The 21,365-nt window shown below is 32.6% G+C and overlaps 1 protein-coding gene across 7 annotated transcripts in view; it reads left to right on the forward strand.

Annotated features, from left to right (window-relative positions):
- LOC119637611 (inhibitory POU protein) overlaps positions 1 to 20,926 on the forward strand; it is an 88,720-nt gene extending 67,794 nt beyond the window's left edge. For 2 of the 7 annotated variants that reach the window (XM_038033779.1, XM_038033778.1), the window contains exons 5-9: positions 7,958 to 8,135; positions 8,248 to 8,388; positions 8,459 to 8,690; positions 14,225 to 14,388; positions 14,446 to 14,507. In XM_038033779.1, the coding sequence (XP_037889707.1) occupies positions 7,958 to 8,135; positions 8,248 to 8,388; positions 8,459 to 8,690; positions 14,225 to 14,388; positions 14,446 to 14,507 (777 nt within the window). Of the gene's footprint in view, positions 1 to 7,957; positions 8,136 to 8,247; positions 8,389 to 8,458; positions 8,691 to 14,198; positions 14,760 to 18,883 lie in introns of those variants that run through there. The other 5 variants (XM_038033780.1, XM_038033781.1, XM_038033783.1 and 2 more) reach the window with 5 other exon arrangements.
- The last annotated feature ends 439 nt before the right edge of the window (positions 20,927 to 21,365 follow it).

The raw sequence follows: 21,365 nt of genomic DNA on the forward strand, positions 1-21,365 counted from the left end.
TATCGAAAAATGCACTGCAAATCAATGCATAGGGTACATAGTATCCAAGGTCATGCTTGAAAATCCTCCAAACATTGGGCAGAAATTGGGCGAAATACAGCTGAAGGTACCCAATGATAATGGTTTTGTGCAATCTGTCGCATCTAAAAATCTGAAAATTAGAACAGAGAATTTTGCCACCAAAAATCGCAATCTCAAGCCAGGTTTCAGTAAATACTACAGGGAAGTAGTAAGAGTTAACGGAACTAGAAAAAAGGTATTGATTAACTTTGTGTTGACAAAATATTGCTTACAATAATTAGCTATTGTTTTGATTTTTGCCTGCTGTATTGGGTGCCCTAAAATCGCAAAAAGAATATTATTTGGACAGCGTACAAATTCTTTAATAAAAGTGTCCTGAGGACAAAAACTTAACGGTGTTCAAGCAAAGTCTTCACTACTGTAATTTTAAAAGAAGCAATATCCCTCTGACGAAAGGAACCGGCCTTCTAAGTACTTCATTTCCGTACATCTTGTACAAATATCTTACTACTTATGTATTACTCAATCGCTTGCATTGGTTCGCTCACCTATAACTGCGGTATAAAAATAGATTTTCATGAAAGTGTAATCACTAATTGATGGGTGCAGATGCGAAGTCAGCAGCAGAGGTGCCTCAAAGGTTTGATAACTCTTCAACAACCGACAACCATTCAGTAGCTATTTAGCGCCTGGAATCGGTACAAAATCAGCGCCGTTATCAGAGTTCAAATTAGGCAATCTTAGGTCAACATAAGTCTCAGCAGGTGGTTAGAGTGGTGACGAGAATCCACATTCTACATTATCGAACGTTAGCTATATGAGCGCTGAATTTGAATATGGTTTATCCAAATAACTAAACTTATTAAGTAGAGTTTCATAGGTAGTAAATTTTTCTATTAGGGCATCCAGATCCTTCCGCATTACGAAGAAACCAGTTTTCAGTTGTCCAAATAATTTGTAAAAATCTATATCCAGTTTTCTACGTTTAACACAAGACAAGCGTAGGATTCATCTGTGCAACCTTCAAACCTTCACATTTGATGCGCCCAAATCGCTCACATAGCCAGAAAACAATAAGTCGATCATTCTCAGGATCAGATTTAACCACACATTCCTCAAACAGATGCTCGATTATCTCATAAAATTATCCGATTAACGAGAAATTGGTTTAGAAGTCGGTTACTTTGAGGGTATTCTTATTGCACGAAACTTCAAGAACCTTTACATGCCTATTTAAAGTGCAGTAATCCGAAAAATAAAAAGTAATCCAAACTACGTACGATTAAGGACACGATTTTAATACTTTAAGAATATATTAATTTAATTATTAATTCTAATTATATTATAATAATTTAAAATTCTTCTAGCAAACAAGGCATGTTAAATAAATACGTAGGACTTGTGCACTATCTCAAGAGTGGTGTGGAAAACTACATAAAATATGTTAAACACATTTCTATAAAAACATATTATACTAAATAAAGATATTTTATTCCTCCAACGGAAATTCTTTTAATTATGAAAATTTTTTCATGTTTTTATAGCAAATATTCACTGAAATTTATTAAAACATTTAAATGCAATGAAAAAGAATTTTTGAATATGAGCTGAGAGGTGCAAATAAAATTTGGGACGAAAATAAATTGGATTTGCTAACTCGTCTTTTGAGTTTTTTTTTTTTTTTTTATCGACTGCCGTGTACAGCATAGCGTTATCACTTAAAAACATATAAGAATGCATGTCCTCATACACTGCATTGTAAACAATTGATACAGTGGGACATAGTACAAAGAAATATTTAAAAGATTTTTTTGCTAACACAAACAATGAGAATGAAAAAGCAAGCAGTCAAATGGTTTTAATGTAACATCGAATGTATTGTACTTCTGTTACAATAACCGAAACAAAAAAATGTTTAAGATACACACGCCCTTTAGTTTATAGATTACCTTGAGTTCTCTTGGTACTTAGTTAGTCTGGTTTCCTGCGAGAAGAACGCTATTACTTATTTATGTGTTTGTATAAATATATGCACAGCTGGAGATGTAAGTATTAGAATCGCTGTAAAATTTAAAACATCCACACATACATTTATCTATATGTAACTTCCATTATTGTGTTACCGTCTTGAACGTAATCAATAAAAACAAGTAAGAATATTTTACACCCATTGCTGTTATCCTAATAAATAACAAAAATTCAAGTTTTCATATTCCTAATTATTGGATGGGCGTATTGGTGGGCGTTGGTATGTGTACATAGTGTGCATTGTAATTTATGAACAACGAGCAAAAAGCACGGAAAACAAAAGGTGTTTTCGGTTTGTATTGTACAGCTGTGTGTGGACGTTGTAGAAGTATGCTTTGAAGAGTTTTAGGCGTTTTCAAATTCATTTGCAAATTTCTGAGCGATATCTTCGCGAACAGAGAAACAGAGACGCTTCAAAGCCCGTTTTTCTATAGGTGCTATAGCATTGCCTACAGAATATGCGTTAAAATTTTTGTAAATTTATTTGCTGTAGTTTGTGAACAATGGACCCCAACCCCAAATTTTTATTTCTTTTGGAACACATAGGTTTTCGCAGTTTACGTGGTACAGGTCTATATGTTGGTATAGGTCTATTTCTTTACTGATTTGTTCTATCTTCAACATCAACTTGCGTTCAAGAACTTTCAATGTTCCAGCCAAATTTGAAAGCAATAGGTACATTTTCAAGGTCAGGAAAATGTTTTCAACAGACATTGCACAGACGGACATGCTCAAATCGATTTAGAATTTGATACTGATCAAAAACATATATACTTTGCGGAGTCTCTCAAGTTCCCTTTTGGGCGTTGGGCTTTGACAAATTAATCATCTCATCACCATTCGGTGATGGGCTCAAAAAACCATTTGCATCATGAAATGTAAATTTAAAAATGATAGAATATTTTTTGCTTCTTCTTTTGGCTTTCCTTGAATTGGACGAAGCGATTTCTTGTCAAAGTGATCGAAGGATCCTAGTTGTGAAATCAATCTTTATTCACGATCAGAGGGAAAACTTCGATAAGTATTCTATTTTGAATTTAACTTAAAAACTTTTGCTGAAAATCGCTCTTCGTCGGATCCCTTTTGATTAATCCCTTATTCAAAATATGAAAGATATGTTCAACATAAATGCCCATGAGCTCAGAAATTCTCCCTCGATATATGTTTTTATTGAACTTCAAAAAAGCTTTATTAAGCTTAAAAAGGATTTTTCCCTATCATACACTGAAGTTTGAAGAGGGAACTTCTATCTGTAAATGATTTTCAGTATATTTCGTTTAAAGATTAATACTAATACTTGTGTTTAAGCGGAGAATGACATTTTGAAACTTGGCAGATTATATAGCATTTCATTAAGCACAGCCCATGTATATATATATATACTTATATATACGATACATACTATTGTCTTTTAAGAACTTTAGAATATGTTTTAAAATTTATTATTTTAGTTAAGAAACACAATCCAATCAAAAATGAACTTAACTCCTTTTTGTTAATGACTACATCCGAACAAAATATTTTAGAGAAAAATAACGCTTTTGTGGGTTTTCTTGTGTTAAGAAATAAAAAAAATTTAACTCAATAGATGTTCGTAGAAATATAGGCAGCGTCAATAGAGTTCGAAACACTTCTAGAAAAAGAATATTTGAAAACGTCCACGAATTTTTATAATGCTGGATTCAAATCTCAAGAGTGGTAGAGTTTTCAATAAAGCCAAAAGTCTTAGATGGTTGTGCTTTAAAACTTTAGTCTTAAAATCTAATTCTCTACCTAAATTAATTACAGCAGTAAGCACATAACGCTGGAAATGTGTTATAATAAAAAATATTTAAAAAAAAGTGTTGTGACAAAAAACATGTTTGTAGGACGTCATCATATTGAAACGCAATTTTTAAAAACGGCACGCAGCAACTCAACTCCAATAACTTTCATTTTTTCCATTTGATCTTTTTACAGTATCTTTTAAACGACGTTCTCTGCAGGGTATTTTCGATAAGTTGAACTTTTCATTTAACGACTTGCCAATCAGACAAAATTCAATGTTTTTTTTAAAAAACCCCTACATGATTCTTTAGATAATAGATATTTCGATTAAATAATTTTTTTTTTAAATTTGAAACTGTCATACTGGGTGTCGCAGAGCCCCCGACATTGGAAATGCCCCGTTGGAATGGCTTTAATATTGCGATTTTTTAATATTTTTCCATGAGAATTTTTTTTTTTTATACTTAAACATACGTCTGACAACCTCCCAGAATATTACAGTTCTGCTACCTTTCCTTTCATCCAACAAAATTATCAAAAAAACCCTTTTTTAGGCTCTTGCTATGGTTTTCCCTCTTAATGCACAAAACAAAGTCTTTACTACATTTGCTAATTTTTATATGGAATGTAGATTCCAAATGAATTGGGTTTATTTACAAACAATGCATCCCAAGCATACTTAACGTGAATTAATTGCGTTTAATTGATTAACGCCTGTTTACCTTGAAGCCAACTCTTTCTTCCATATGGTGAAGCAGTGCTTTAATACCGTGTAATTATTTCGCACTTGCTAGAATTTCTTTACTTGACACACTAGATCGTGATCTTACATCCTCTTTGTTTTTAATTTACCTACTTAATAACTCCATTAGCAATCCAATTTTTTATCTAACTATATGAATACCTCTTACTCTCTTTTATAATTTGATAGACCTAAGGGAAGCTATTGAAAGATATCGATGAACTTTTACTTTTCTTATCGACTCATCTTATTTAATTATACAGTATCTTTATATACAGCACTTGACTGAGACGACTTGCAACGACTTAAAAAAAAACGCATAAATTTTTTTGCACTTCCCGAAAGTTTGAAAATCAATGAAAGGAAATTAGAATTCTGCAAAGATACTTTGAGTATTAATGTAAGATGGAACATTTCGCAATTATTATTGAAAGCTTTTTGTTATCAATTTTTTCAAAAACTTGACTAAAATTTAACTAAACCAACCACGGAGCTAGAACTAAAAAATTTACCTCATATAATTTAATTTTTAATACGATTCGATATTTATGTAATAGGTGCGTGCATATATTTGACCAGCGACATCTGTTGGTGAAAATGATAAAGCATAGTATTAAAGTATACAACGGTTACATTCGATGATTTTGTCTTTTTTCTGCATAAAATAGCAGTGTTCCATTTAGTATTATTGAGTTATTCAGTATACGCAAATGCTAATCATGAAACGCTCAACATTGCGTTTTCCACCTTCATCACTTTTGTTGTCTAATTCGAAGAAATCTGCTGCCGAAGCCCACTAAACACGTTCAAAAGCTTATGGCGGTGCTCCGCCATCATATCCCAATCGTCGATTTTGATTTCAACGCTTTAAAAGTCGTGATTTTAATGTCAATGACAAGGGACGGCCTGGACGACCAAAGAAATTACAAGACTTATGAATTACAAGACTTATTAGAGAACCCAGCTCAAGCACTTATAGAACAATGGGACATTTTAGCAGTTGATGAATCAATTGTTTCTAAATATTTACATGCGCTGGGAAAGATCAAAAAGGAGAGGAAATTGTTACCATACGAATTGCCTGAAAATGCTCTTTCAAATCAACCCAACGCCGCGGTTCCATTGCTTATCAAAAAAATTAGAAAAGTTTTCTGTGACGATGAAAATTGGATCCACTACGACAATGCCAAATTGCAAAAAGTTATGGGTTAGTCGAAGAAAGCCATTCACATCGCCACCGAAGTGGAATTCCTGGCCATAAAGTGTTGCTGGCATATGGTGAGTAGTGCATTATGGGCTGCTAAAACTGAATCAAACTGTTACGGCAGACGTCTGCCGCTATGGAAAAATTGAATGCCGCATTTTTGTAAAAGAGACTAGCAATAGAAGTTAACTCACGCAAAGTCATCCGCTTGCATGACAACGTCCGGCCACACATTGCAAGAGTTGCCGAGGATACACTGTTCCACTCGAATAAGAGGTTCTGCCGCACGCAGCCTACTCAATAGACGCAGCACCTTCTCATTACCACCAATGCTGAAAAAGTGGAGAAAGGAGTCAACGTTCTTTGGATACGATATCCCCATTTTACCAAAAAGGTGGGGAAAAGTCGTACAAAATGATGGAAAACATTTTGATTAATATGTACGTACCAATTTTTATCCGTAAATTCCTTTTCCAAATGAACAAATGATCAAAATACATCCAAGCACCTAATGATTAATAAGAAAGTTATATATATATATAAATATTTAAATTTAATATTAATAAATTTCGACGCATTATGTCTCTGAGGTGACGTAGCCGAATTTTTTATTTTCGTGCACTTATTGCAGAATAAAATGTGAGTGAAAATTTTGATCTATATCACCATATAAAAGAACAAACGGTGGTGTTGTCTCCTTAATATATGCTGCCAATATAACGGTGTAAGAAATTCGGCAGCGTATCTATCCATAACGTCTCGGAGCTATCTTGAATATCTTATTATTATACTACGCACAACAGAAAGCCCAAATTGTATAAATGTCATCACATACCTTTCGCTAATTTTACTATAAAAAACGTGTTTGCTTCTGTGCGCTTCATCAAAATTTTTAAAATTGTCAAGCCAATCACAATTTTCAGAAATTGTGAATTGCACACGCGAATTAAAATGCGCAAATTGATTAATAAAAATTTTTTTATATTCCAATTAGCACACAGCATCATATGCTTGTTGAGTAAGACGTCATATTTTACAATAGTGATGGCTTGAAAGTAAAGCAAGGAAGCCTAATAAAAGAAGCTTTTCCTATTACAAATATGACTTTTCGAAGAAATCTTAAGGACAGGACATGGTCTGGTCCACAAATAAATTTATCAAAATTAATTTTTTATCAAAGAACTCATTATTCCTAATTAAATACAAAAATTAAGCGTTATTACCATAGAAATTGTCATACCATACATTTCAAAAGAACGCTTTGTGGAAAGAGAAATTTAGCACAATAAGTTTATTTGTTAAAGCGCTATTGTGCTTCATTTTTATCGCAAAATGCTAAATCAAGACTTACCTTTGAAAAAATAATTATATAGAAAAGTGGTCCAGATTTTCTAGATAGGCTTGGCGCGCCCGGAAAGAGTTTCTCACATGTTTTGGCAAAAATATTAAAAGTTACAAATGTTTTTAATCTTACAATTTTTCATTTTCCAAAGCAAAATGATGCGGGGGGAGCGACATTAAAAGTAATTCAAATTCATTAAGGAGCGATGTGGGACCAAAATATATCAATAGACAAAATTGCATCAAATTATCTCGAAAATTTCGATTAACACATTAAACATAATATTATATAGACGGACATTAATGGTAAAAATGAGCAGAACAAATTAAATTCAGAAAGTGATTTTACATCAATTGGTATGATTAATTGTGTCTCACATCAAATTAATACACCGTGCACTATAAATGGTATAGAATTTAAAATTCTATAGTCGATATAAGTGCTGTATTGAAAATAGACTTCGTTGATAATAGATAATGGATAAAAGATAGTAAATAAATATAATGTATAATGAATACAATAATAAATATTAAAAAGTAATGGACAGTTTAAGCAAGACCATGCCTATTTATACGACGCATCGGAATAAAGAACTGTGCCATGTTCGCTAAGTATTGGAAGTTCACTGATGCGAACAATTCTTATCTTGACTCTTTCGATACAAATGTGAAACTGGAAAATGATATGAAGAAAGCATCCAAGTCGTTAATTTACAGTTCCCGGTTACGCGCAAAATATTGAAATTGCGGCAATTCCTACTTGTATACTACAATACAGTACGCTGAAACTAATTTCAGAACCAAATGCGAATTTTAATGTTTTATTTCACATTTTCTAAATTACAAAATTTCAGATGCATCATTCCATGGACCAGTTAGACATGCTTGATCCAACAGGCTCTATGACAACACTTGCTCCCATTTCAGAAACTCCCCTAACACCTACGCATCAACATTTGCATGGATCTTACCATGGCATGAACCATATGATGAGTCATCATCATCCGGGAAGTTTAAGCGGACATTCTGCTGGTATGCTTTTCGCATTTGCTTCAAAAACTAAATAACTTATTCGTATATACATTGTTCGTTACGGGCTCATCTACGTACGCCTTTACGGGCGCACCTGTTTCCATTCATATAGGACATCACACCCACTCTGCGGTACATCATCCAGTGATAACAGCAGCTGTAGCAGCAGCTGGACTTCATCCAGACACCGATACGGACCCCAGGGAATTGGAGGCTTTTGCGGAGCGATTTAAGCAACGGCGAATAAAATTAGGTAAAGGTCTTGAGAAATAATGATAAGAGGTAAATAAGTGTATCAGTTTGTCTCAATATCCCAAGAACAGGTGTGACTCAAGCCGATGTGGGAAAGGCATTGGCCAATTTGAAACTACCCGGCGTGGGGGCATTATCGCAAAGTACAATCTGCCGATTCGAAAGTCTAACGCTATCGCACAATAACATGATTGCGCTAAAACCTATCTTACAAGCCTGGCTTGAAGAGGCGGAAGCCCAAGCCAAAAATAAAAGAAGAGATCCTGACGCTCCAAGTGTACTTCCTGCAGGCGAAAAGAAAAGGTAGACAGCGTTCTAGTTAATGCTAAAAAATAAAAATCCGAAGCTTTCATTACCAAGCATTTGACACACATATACTTATTAACATATATGTATGTACAGCTTTCATATCTGCGAAATTTTAAGTGTATGTGAATAGGAAAATGTATTATGGAAAACAGTAGCCAAGTTTTAGTTGCATATTTTTAAGAAAAAATATAAGTTTATTTTTCGTGTATATGCAAGATTTTCAATTCAATTCAGAATTAGTCATTTTCATTTCTACTTTTTTTGATATATTATATATATATATATCATACATATATGTATATACTACATATACATACACAACTGCATATATACATATGTATATATGTACATATACACATATATACACACATATATATGCTTATATATTATATACACATAATCGTATATATATATATGGTTTGGCTTAGGTATTTTTATACCCTGCACCGAAGGATAGAATTATTAATTTAATCATTTCACTTGTAGCAGCTAAAAATAGGCATCTCTATATATGTACGTAATAAACCTTCTCAATCAGGGTAACAATGATTGAGGAAGAAAGTTTAAGCTCTATGAATATACCCTTATTACAAATCTAAACATAAATTTTCAATCCCAGCTATAATCCTGTCCATAATAGATGAAAGTATGTAGATGTAGACATAATTTGTTCTGCAACATAGAAGCTATAGCAGACATTGACAAGGAAGTTCGGTTAAAGTGAGGTATGAAAATGGTTCATCTCGCCTTACTTCCGCTTATTTTTGTATATTTAAAAGAAGGCGTAAACGTAAAACGAATCTAATGTAATCTTTAAAACGCGGGGAACTGTATTATGGAAAATTTAAAAAACTTAAAAAATTAATAAAACTAACACCTCACGAAATGGCATAAAGTGAAAAATTAAATAAGAGAAGTATATTTAGGAACTTCAAGGTAATTTAACGATTTTTAAATTCGCGATTTTTCGGTTACTAAAATTTTTCATATGACCACACAATAATTTTTGCACTATTTTAGCAAAAATCAACGTCAGTGTAAATGCCGTTTTATAAAACAAATCCATAACGAAATATAAATTGCAAATTGTCTTTCTGCTCTTTCTTATCTTTATTCTTTTTGGAAGTAACTGAATTTTTTTAATTTCGAACACCAAAAAAATTTGCAGCTATTTAAAATAAAGTTTTAAATAGAGAATGTGTGTCCGCTTGAACCTAGACCAAAGTTAAATGGCAGCATCCTTGTTTATTGACAAACTGATTCGTTTGGAAATTTATTTCGTGTGATAGAAAATAACGGGTATTATTAACAACACGTTCATATAACTACCAAAAAGAAAAAAATATTCGAATACTGCTGAATTAGAAAATATTTTTAAATACTCACTACTTTCTGCATAAATATTTGGTCAAGAAAAAGAGTTCGTGGCGGTTGTACCAATGGATGGTTTCTAAGACTTCAGTTTTGCCAATTTGCTACCGCTAAACCTTCCAAACTATATTGCAGTATGTGCGAAAGATAAAGAAAAAATCAGGGAATTAAAAAGGAACGTTGCAATATTTGCTAAATCGGTTGATTGTAATCTGCATCTGGAAAAAGAGCTAAACTTCGCCATAGTTTACATCACTTCAAACAGTGCGGCAACGCTTCAGAGGCCTGTGAAAAATTCTCGTATATTTTCTTTGAAGATGCAGCACGAAAATGGTTTGCGTGTTTCTACATAGAAAATTTCCACACTAAACCATCACCGCACTATCCGCACCAATCGTTGGCAAAGTCGATGGAAATCTTTGAAGAGAAAACTCAGGGGACGAGTGCATTTCATGTTATGATATCGCTTGTGACTAAACATTGATTGATTAAAAAGGATTTTTAACCCTTTTTTGTATTTTTATATAGTTACAAAGAAGAAACTCGATATTTGAACTTTATATGAGCAATGAAAATTAAATGATCGAATTTCTTTATGGGACTTGCTGCTGAAAGGAAACCTAACGGAGCAATTTCAGAAGAGAAATATGTGGAGTTTGCAAAAAAGTTTATGGTTCAACGCATATCAAGGTACACCAACGATAATAAATACGTGATGCCACGTAAGACGTTTCGTGTATGGCAAGATTGGAAATGCCATAAGGAATCATAAGCTAGTCGATCTCACTCTCTACTGTCAACAACTTCTTCGATTAAAGCGTGAAATTGTGATAAAGCATCCAAAACTAATCGATAGCAAAGGCTTCATTTTTTATCTCGTCAATACTAGATAACCTCGTGGAAAAAATTGAGACAGTTCGATTTGAAACATTGGGTGCATCCGTCGTAAAGCTTGGCTTCGTCGTTCGTTCAAATAAGGCCTCTGAAAATCACTTCGTTCATTGTATAATGATTGCATAACCTTCTTACCAGAAAAATGGCAAAAGTGAGTTTGAAAAACGCCACGAGCTTTTTACTTGATCTATTACTTAAAATTAAATAAGTTTATAAAGCCAAACACTTTATATTAAAATCATCACCATACTAGTTGGAACACTCATCGCAGAGCTTGTTTAACATGGTAAATATTGTAACATTTCATTATATATAAAGTGGACAAACTATTTTTCAACTGACTCACAATAGGCTCTAAATTATACTTTATGCAAACGCAGACTACATTTCGTTACGTAGCCATAATTTTATTTTGAAAGAAATAAAAGTACGTGCTTTGTTTTCCTTCTTATGATACCGCCTGAATAATTGAACATCAAGAATATAATAGGTATTCTTACAAGAATCCCATAGTCTAAAAACTTAATTAAGACAGTAAGAGAGGTAGAGAAAAGGAAAGAGAAACAAACTTCAAAAACTTAGAAACTTAACCTTGGTTATTAACGCAATAACTTAACAAGAGTCAGAACGCAATACTTCGATCATATTTTTGGCTTGTAAAGAAACATTCTCCCAGTTGTTTCTTTTTTCGACCATCTATTTCCGAAACGGTTTCCATATCGTTATTATATACCATTAGAGCAACACCACATGTTCTAATTATGCAATTTCTGTAATCAAAAGTAGCAATATTTTTCTCACATTGATAAAGGTAAGACAAAAAGTATTCAAATGAAAGTGTATCATCTCAATCCAACCCGCGAAAAAATATAAGTTAAATTGAATAAGCTCTTCGCAAGTTTAACAAAGTATGTAAGTTATATTTATACTCCAAACAATAAATAAATGAAATTCTGCGGGCCGAAAAAAGTTTAATTCCTCTAATCAAAATTAGACGCTCGAAACAAGTTGATCTAACCTTTGCTGGTTTCAGCAGGCAGCGCGAAAATAAGAAAATTCTACAGATTTCAGATTTGACTTTTAGAATGATTTGGATATATCGAAAGCTTTTGAAACGAAAAGGAAAATTGTATTCGCCTTACTATGAATTCTGTATTCTGCTCTATACCATTGCAAGTAAATATAATACATTAAAAATGCAAAATATTTCCATCATTCAATGATCTATTTATAACTTTTTCTATTAATTAGAATAATTACAACAATTTCCTATAGTTTGTATGAATCTCAACTGACAATATCAATCTCAATTTGACAATACTTCTGTTTTACCGTGATCAGCTTTCTTACATTTACTCGTTTACTAGCTCTCCGAAAACGCTATTTTCAACTCAAACACACAAATTCAGTGGATGTGCTTTATGCATTTGTATTCTAGCTTATGACTAATTGTTTGCTTTTCTTAATGGGATTAGTCATACGTTTTTCATATAGTAAAATTTAATTAACTGGTCAAAAAAAACTATTTCCTAGTTGTTGTTTATAATTGACGAAGCCAGATTTCAGCTTAAACTTTTCAAACATTTGTGCATCCTCTGCAGCTTACGATCGTGACTTAATTGATAGCTACGGCCATTTATTCAGTGTCGTTGGAGTTTCGTGGTATTGGTATCGAGAGAAGCAATATGATTTATTTTGCAAATTCTAAAGGTCATAAATGATCAACTCTTAAGCAAGACCATCTCACTTACATCTCGCGAGCAGTAAAACTCTCGGAACAAATGATAAAAACTTTAAGGCTTTTCTCTTAGTGTCTTCCACCCTACGGCAGATACTGATTTGACGATATTCCTTACTAGAACTAACTAATAAAACTATTGATATATTCCAAACTAGCGAAAAATGTTTTTCAATGTTTATACTTAAGCATCGGCCAAAGGCGATTTCTTCTTGTAAAGCAAAAAAGCAAGATGATTAATTGAGTCCATTTTGGACATACTATTATGGAGTAGAAAGGACCAAATGGTGAAGTGAATGGCGCCTAAATTTCAGGATGGATAAAACTAAAGACACAAAACTAACTGTCATTGCTCTATAACCACTGAAACTTCTTGCTAAAAATTTCCGACAAGCGACAAACAAGATAATTAAGTTTTTTTGCATAGTTAGTAAGTATTACTTGGAGAAAGGGAACATTTACAACTATTAAGTATATATTTTGTTATACTGAATTACTTTTAATAAATTTGCCTGAGTGGCTGAGTAGGCAAGAGCCTCGACTAGCAACTCAATGATTGTGGGTTCAAATCTCAAGTGTGGTAGAGTTTTTAATAAAGCCGAAACCCTTAGTTGCTGGTGCTTTAAGACTTTACTCTTAGAATTTATTCTTTGGCTAAATTTATTACTATAAATAATAATAATAATAATAAATACTTTTAATAATCCGTTTAAAACAACTTAGAAATAAGTATCGAGAAGCCCATGCAGAATACCGACGTCCGTTTTCCGCGCTTTTTCATACGCATAAAGGAACATGTAAATAGAGAAGGAAATACCGGGTGTACGTGCGTATTGAACATACTCAATATAACTTCACAAATAATAAAAAAATGTATAACGATTTATAAAGCAAGAGAAGATCTTATTCAATGTCATTACCGCTCCCAACTTTTAATGACTCTTAAGCAATCCTTACTTACGGTCGTGTGTCTAATCTTATATGGAACTCGTGAAGGTCTAACTCTACATCGGGTACCTAAAAATCTCGAAAACAAGTGGTTGAAGCTTTTTAATTAATAAAGTTGAATTTACTTTCTTCCCGTTGATATTAAAAATTCCCCTCAAGTAAAAGCCGATTGGCATTGCGTCCCTTAATTACAGATAAATAACGAACGTATGCATACATAAATCTATCTATATATATATATGCATATATATGTAAACATATTGCTTATCGAGCTTACACAAAAGTGCAAAGTAAATATATAGTCCACATGAACTCGGTGAAAATCTCATAATGGAGAAAGAAATAGAAAATGAGCGTCGGCACACAGAGGCGAACATTATTTATTTTCTGGTTTTGTATTATATATGTATATGTGCATACATACAAACATATGCATGGGTATCTACGTAGTATACATGTATAATGGTATCTGCATAATACGTCCATGCGAACATACTACACACGACACAACATTGATTCACCTCGTAATTTGGTTGTTCTTATTTATAAAGTAATCTATATCGAGTCTTTTTTCAAGAAAAAGGACTTCCATTGCGGCACCCGAAAAGCGTTCTCTGGAAGCGTACTTTGCGGTACAGCCTAGACCATCTGGAGAGAAAATAGCGGCCATTGCAGAGAAACTGGATTTGAAGAAGAACGTAGTACGGGTCTGGTTCTGTAATCAGAGACAAAAACAAAAACGTATGAAATTTGCTGCACAACAACACTGACAATCAAATAATACAGCCACACAATTAGGTATAGTTAGTAGTGTTACACCTTCGATGACTGGCCATGGCTCGGCGGGGTTCGGATACTGATAGTCGTTTTACCCTGGAGATCACTACCCATAGTAAGCATCCACCATCCAACCACATCAATAATGATCGTTATCGTTATCAACAGACCTGCCAAACAGGTGCGCGGGCGCACGTTTGTCCTCAGTACCAACATCAAAACGCTATTGAATTACTTTGACAACTATCATAACAATCGTATGCGAATGTTTAGCAAACAATGGACCAACAACTATTAAGTGCAATAATTCTATAACCGGTATGCATATTGCAGTGGTAAGAAAATAACTTGTTCAGGTGACTTTAGTACATTCTTATTTCCATAACATTTTTAAAGTAACTTCTTCACATCACTTCTCTTATTATGTTTTTTTAGTTCTTGGTTAAGTGAGAAGATTGTCAAGCGAATCTATTCGCGGACTGCATTCCGGTATTGACCAGTTGTATTTTCGTTTTTTTTTTTTTCAATTTAAGGAGCTATGGCGTGTGCAATAAAATCAATTCCAAATTAGCAAGCTTTAAACTGATCAAAAGCGTTAATTAGATAATTAATTTTTATTTTGTCTCATTAACAATGACTAATACGAAGTATAAGTTTATTCTGCGCGGTCGACAATATCCTCCGCCTATTAGGGTAGCTACGTAGCAGTGTGAGATAAAGCAAACATATTTTAATACATGAAAAGTGTAGCAGTGTCTATAAATGTACTATGCTAGAAAAAACTATACAAAATCATATTTATATATATTGAATTGGATTGCGTATTTGCAGCTGCACGCGAAGAGTACATTATTAATCTAAATTCTTGCTTTTGTTGCGATTTAGTAATTTATATATAATGCAAACTTTTTAAAGTATAAAGAACTTTTTCAAAATAAATGTCATGGCGCGACCTATTGATAGCTGCATGAGTTGGAAAGATGCGTTCTTAACAGACATTCTGTCAACCCCATATCACAAGCGCACTCATAGATTCTGACTCATAGTGTTGTAAGTGGCAGTTTGTTGTACCGTCACTAGAAGAAGCTTTTTGGATAGAAGCCGAGCCGGCGCCAGGTCTTTCCTTCCATCAGCAAGTGCATTTTTCGCATAATCAGAAACCGCATGGTGCTAAATCAAGCGAATACGGAAAATGTTTAATGTTTAAGACGTAATTTTTTGGAAAAAATCAGTTAAAAATATGAGATTTCCTATGCAATTTTTTATCAAAAGCGGAGTTATGCGAGGCAAAATTTAAAATCGCCCTTATGAAAGCAAAATCTTTGTTTAAAATACTATAAATTGATGATAAAGTGACATCCAATTCCAACGAAAATTTTGGCTAATATGTGATGAATTGACACATAGTCTTGATCACTTTTTCGGTTATCATAAACCTAAGTTGGTCATTATTTACATTCTCGTGTTCGTTCTTAAACCGCGGATACAACTCACGAGTACGAAATAAACACTCATCCGATAAACTTACTTCAGAGAAAACTAATAAAAAGGCTTAAAAGTATTTTCAAAAAGGTATTACCTTGGGAACAATATAATAGACAGCACCAATTTCATTCTTAAATAGAAAATAATGTACATTTTTTTTGGAGTTTTTAAGACTTTTGTTAACATAATAAGAGTAGCCCTATCACATTATTAGCTATTTGACTATTGCTCTTTGCTTCTCACTATTTCTACGGGTAAAAGGTTTTTTTGAAATGACGTTGAAGTGTTCCAAATATTTACAAAGCAAGAGCAAGCATTGTTTTTACGTGTATACACATGTTATACATAGGCGTGTACATGTACAATAAAAAAAAATCCAATGACAAGATAGCCAATGTAATTTACTTCCCTATCAATTTTTAGTTATAGCGCTCAGCTCCCATTAAAAAATTTTACTTCTTTGCTTGGATAAATTTCAGCGAATATTTCCCGTAAGAATATGAAGACGTTTAGGCACAATTTTTCACGCCACCCTTGAAGTACTGCATAAGAAGCTATTTATTTTGCAAGGTTTGTTCTGCAAAATTCATTTCAGCCCTATGCATCATAAGTTCCTTAATTTAGATATAATATAGTATAAAAGACTATTAAGATATAGTTTGAATGAATGAATATATTCTTAAAGTAGTTAAAAACTTGCCCCTAACTTTAACTCACGCAGTTGGAATCATATTGTAGTCTTCAGATTACTATAATCGGTATCTCTAAAAGTCGCTAGGATAAACACAGCTTTCAATTGTAAAGTAAGGTTGATATCTCTTGTTATTAGTTCCTCCCGGTACCAGCTTCTTTTTTGAAAATGTTGTTAAGAAGGAAGCCCAAACGAAGTCTATTTTTAACAATTTTCTGAAATAACAATAATAATAATATATAAAATAATAAAGTAATAGTATTTGAAAAAGTTATTAAGCTTATATTTAATTATTATTGTAAACTATTAATAAAATGCAACACCGAAGCCATTTCCGTTCACTCAGGCAACTCTAGTTTAAGGATATCTGCAAAAACAATGTAGTTTGTACAAATTTGAATTTAAAACAAGTAAGAACAGTATATTCGGGCAAGGCCCTAGTAGAACGCTTTATTTATATTCGTCATAAGATACATACTTAAATACTAAAGAAGAATGTTAAGTTGTGCGGATGTATACAACACCAAGACGGACTTGAGATAAGCCTATTTTTTTTTATACTGATCGATTCAGAATCATTTCCTGAAGCTTGTGTATCGCTGTATTCTTATGTGCAATCTACAGGTCGCAATTTTTAGGATAAATTTGGATAGATTTGGTACATTGGCATTTTTTGGTCCAATCCTGAACCCCTATTGAAAATGGATTGGATTGGGCCCTTGTTTCGACCACTGGCCATATAACGGCATATATTGAAAAGTTGTTACATGAAAAAAATTGCAAATTTCAAAATTATCCTGCAAAAACCACTGAGTAATACAACTTCGGCATTTTAAATTGATGCGAAAAATTTGAATCGGATGGTGCATTTTTTTGGACTTTTTTCCATGTAACAGTTTCAACGTAAATTAAAAAACTTAAAATGTAAACATAGGTCCACAAGAGAGATGTGACATTAAAGTTAACCTTACGAAATTTGAACGACATATGTTTATTTTTTTGAATTTTACCTCATATAATGTGGAAATAAGCTTGGAAAATAAGCTTTTATATGGCAAAAATATGCAACTGTTGATATTTTATGGTAAAAATTGCTTTATAACGGTAATTTAATATAAAACTTAACTGCATTGCATTGAGATCAACTAGGTCTAACTTTTGGGCACCACCGCATATAAGGATTCAAGCTAAAAATTAACCCTTTTTTAATTTTGCTAAATTTGTACGACGTCAATTGACGTTTTGGGCAACCTTCAACTTAAAGAATTTTATGAGAAGTATGCCTTTGAATGGAAATAACGCACAATTTTTGATTTACTATCACGAAAATATGTAGATAGTTTTACTGAGCAAAGTGATGTAAGGTATCTAATGGTTGGTTTTGCTCGAGTATACTGCTTTTAGTTGTTTTAAATACAAATTTTTGCCCATTACTTTGGTTGCATAAGTGAGTTTTAAATTAGAAATGCCTAAGGAAAATGTTTTCGGTATTGTCTCATTTTTAATAATTTACAATTTTTTATACTAATTCTGAAAAACTTACAGTGGCTTCCTCTCTTAAGCGCTCTTGTTATTTAATTCTCTCCCCTTATTTTCTCAATTAAAGCGTTATGGTAAAACTTTTACCCAGTTTTAAACATTGGCTCTTATTTTGAAAGCGCAGCGTCACTAAAGTGGTTACTACTCTTTTATACATGTCTGATTGTTATATAACTTTGAACGAACATTAGTGAAAAACGTAACTTTATAATTCAAGCAGCAATCAATAGCTGGCGTCACTAAAATTTATTATTTTCAAAAGTATTGTTTTTTAAAGCATATCTTATGTTACTCAGAATAACATTGGAAATTGTTAAACTGAAGCAAATAATATAATCCTTCATAGATTTAGTTTTTATTTACACTCATGACTTCTTCTTATGCACAATTTCAAAAACTTTTGCACTGTAAAAGAGCCTTTCTAAAGTACAAGAGAGATAAAATTAGTCCAAAAATGACTACAAGTTTTTTTAAACAGGCGGGTATTTCAGATTCGGTCAAAAAATTTATGTCTGATTACTTCACGCATACCAACAACTTCCACTATTAATATCCGCGATTAACCTCATAGAGTGGCAGATATTAAACATATTGCCTATCTAAACATTGACTTAGCTCATATAAAATATACTAGGGAGAAAAACAAAGAAACTGGTTAATTTTTCCTCAATACTGTGGAAGAATTATAAAAAACTTACTTTCCAAAAGTAGATGTATATATCTACGTTTTTTCTTCTCTTCCAGATTTTTCGTTGTTTCTTTTTTTTTAATGACTACTATGGCTTTTACAAACTCTCTTGTAAATACAATATCAGGATGGGAGGAAACAGAAATGACGTGGTATCTACGCTTCCTGTGTTTTAATTGTGCACTCGTTTTTATCACATAACTTTTTCGAATGATGAAATGAATTTATCCGTTGGAATATACAAACGTGAAGGCGGAAGTAAGGCACAGAAAATGCAAAGAATTCAAATGTGTTGCCAAACTATAATTGTAAATTGGAAAAAAAGGTAGAAGGAAGAATTACTAAAAGTAAATTGCAAATTAAGACTTGATTGTATAGACAAGAACGTAAACAATTTTATATTTACATATATTGTAATAAAATTTTAAGTAGATCAAAACACTCACAAAAATATGTGAAACATTATTATTAATTTATGAACAATTGTCTGTTTGCACTGGTAATTGTAAATTGTATAAATTGTTACACAAAATATTTCTCTACTAAATACATTTAAGTCAACATATGTACACGTAACCTGCCCGTATGTACGTAAGATTTTGATGCAGATAGTTTAGCTTTTGTAAATTTTCGGCAGAGAACTGTGCGATTTGTATTCGGGACTAAGAACTCAGTTATTTTGACTGCAAACTTTGAAAGCCTATGGGATATTGAAAACTAACGCTCTTAAATTGAAATTTAGAAATTATAAATTAAAGACTAGGAAAATATAAACAAACTTATGGTCAGTTTGTGATTCTATCCAAAAGTGTTTGTGATGTTCTTCAAGATACGCATTTCTGCGCTAATGGAAATTTATTTAGTATTTGTGTATAAAAACTTTCGCATTAGATACCGTGAATAGGCATATAATCGTATTTCTAATTTTCATATTGTATTTCCTGTGACTAGAATTCCTAAGACTGAATTCCGAAATTTCGAATTTTGACCTATCAACTCTAATTTTGAATTCACAAATCACTTCTGTATAAAGATTTGTATTTATAATTTGCAATTTACGACTTCTCTATTACAACAACCACAAAAAACTTTTTAAAGTTCGCAGGTGAATTGCGATAAATAGAATTCCAAAGAAACTTGATAATAAAAAGCACGTTAACAGTTGTCGCAATGAATATTAACATAGCAACACTTGAAGTGATACAGTATATTAGAATGTCAATTCATGAAGTCTTATCCGAACAAAATAACGCAGAGAAAACCATGATATAGAGCTGTTCGGACATTTTGTAAACAAACGCGGACATATTTCTATGTTTCGTGGATAGTTCTCCGATTATAGAAAGATTTCTTTTTATGGACAGATTTAATGAACCATAACCAAAGGACATAAGAACACAATAATTAAATAATACAGTACGTGTCTTTGGTTTGTACATAAACATATTGAAACATGATCAAACAACTGAACTTGAACGGTTTCTACAGACCAGATGATGCCACAGAACTTCGTCGCACTGCTAAACGGAAGCCAAGAGACGCGGTTGAAGGTTATTTTTCCAATTAAATGGAATATATATATATATATGTAAGAACATGTATATGTAAGATAGAATAGGTATTCCCCGCTCACGCTTTTGTAATCAAGCACAGAGAAGATACATTCGTATTCAACATATTTAATAATATATAATGCGCAATTCCCAAAGAGTATATAGATAATAACAAACATTTGAAACATCGCTACATTAATACTTTTAGAACCAATATCAAAGTACCAGAATGTATATCCATTTATAACAGACATGAACTGTTTAGAGCAACATCGATAATTGCTAAAAAAACAAAAGTCAAATTTTACTCTCTTCCAATCAATGCAGAATAACAGTGTGTTGAATTGATCCTTTCTTTTGCGAAACGTAGAAATATCCATTAGTGACCCTATACAGTACTTATTTTTTTGATCACCACGAAAACTAGCGTCAATTCATTTCTGATCGTCTATCTGCTTTTGTGGCGCCTAAAGTAACAAATATTCTTTTTCAATAATTCAATTTTGAATTAGCCTGTATACCATTACTTTCGATATCCACAAGAGAGAAAAAAATTTAGGCTTAAATTCTAAGTAAATTGTGAAACTCGAATAACCATTCTTTAAAATTTCGTCCACTTTGATCCTTCTACACAAACGCCCACAATACACAAAAAATCCCATGGCCACCAGAAAACCCACGTAAAACCAATTCCGACAGATCAACCGACAGGTGATCCAAGACGGCCGCATTTAGGTTGTAAGATTATAACATATTGAATCGATGTGGTGAACATTGGCCGTTAAGCAAACATAACGTTTTTACAAGTTTTTACTGCAACTGCTAAGCACAATACATTTCACAAAACTCGTTATAATGTCCCATTGTAATGCATTCAACCTTGTTATCCCATTTTGTCTTTAATGAACACTTTAGGAAGCAATACCACGTAGTGCCAGTTACAATTTCAGTTTTGTATATGTTGTTATGAACGGAAGTTATCTTA

Source organism: Glossina fuscipes, unplaced genomic scaffold, assembly GCF_014805625.2.
Source record: "Glossina fuscipes isolate IAEA_lab_2018 unplaced genomic scaffold, Yale_Gfus_2 60, whole genome shotgun sequence".
Taxonomy (NCBI): Eukaryota; Metazoa; Arthropoda; class Insecta; order Diptera; family Glossinidae; genus Glossina; species Glossina fuscipes.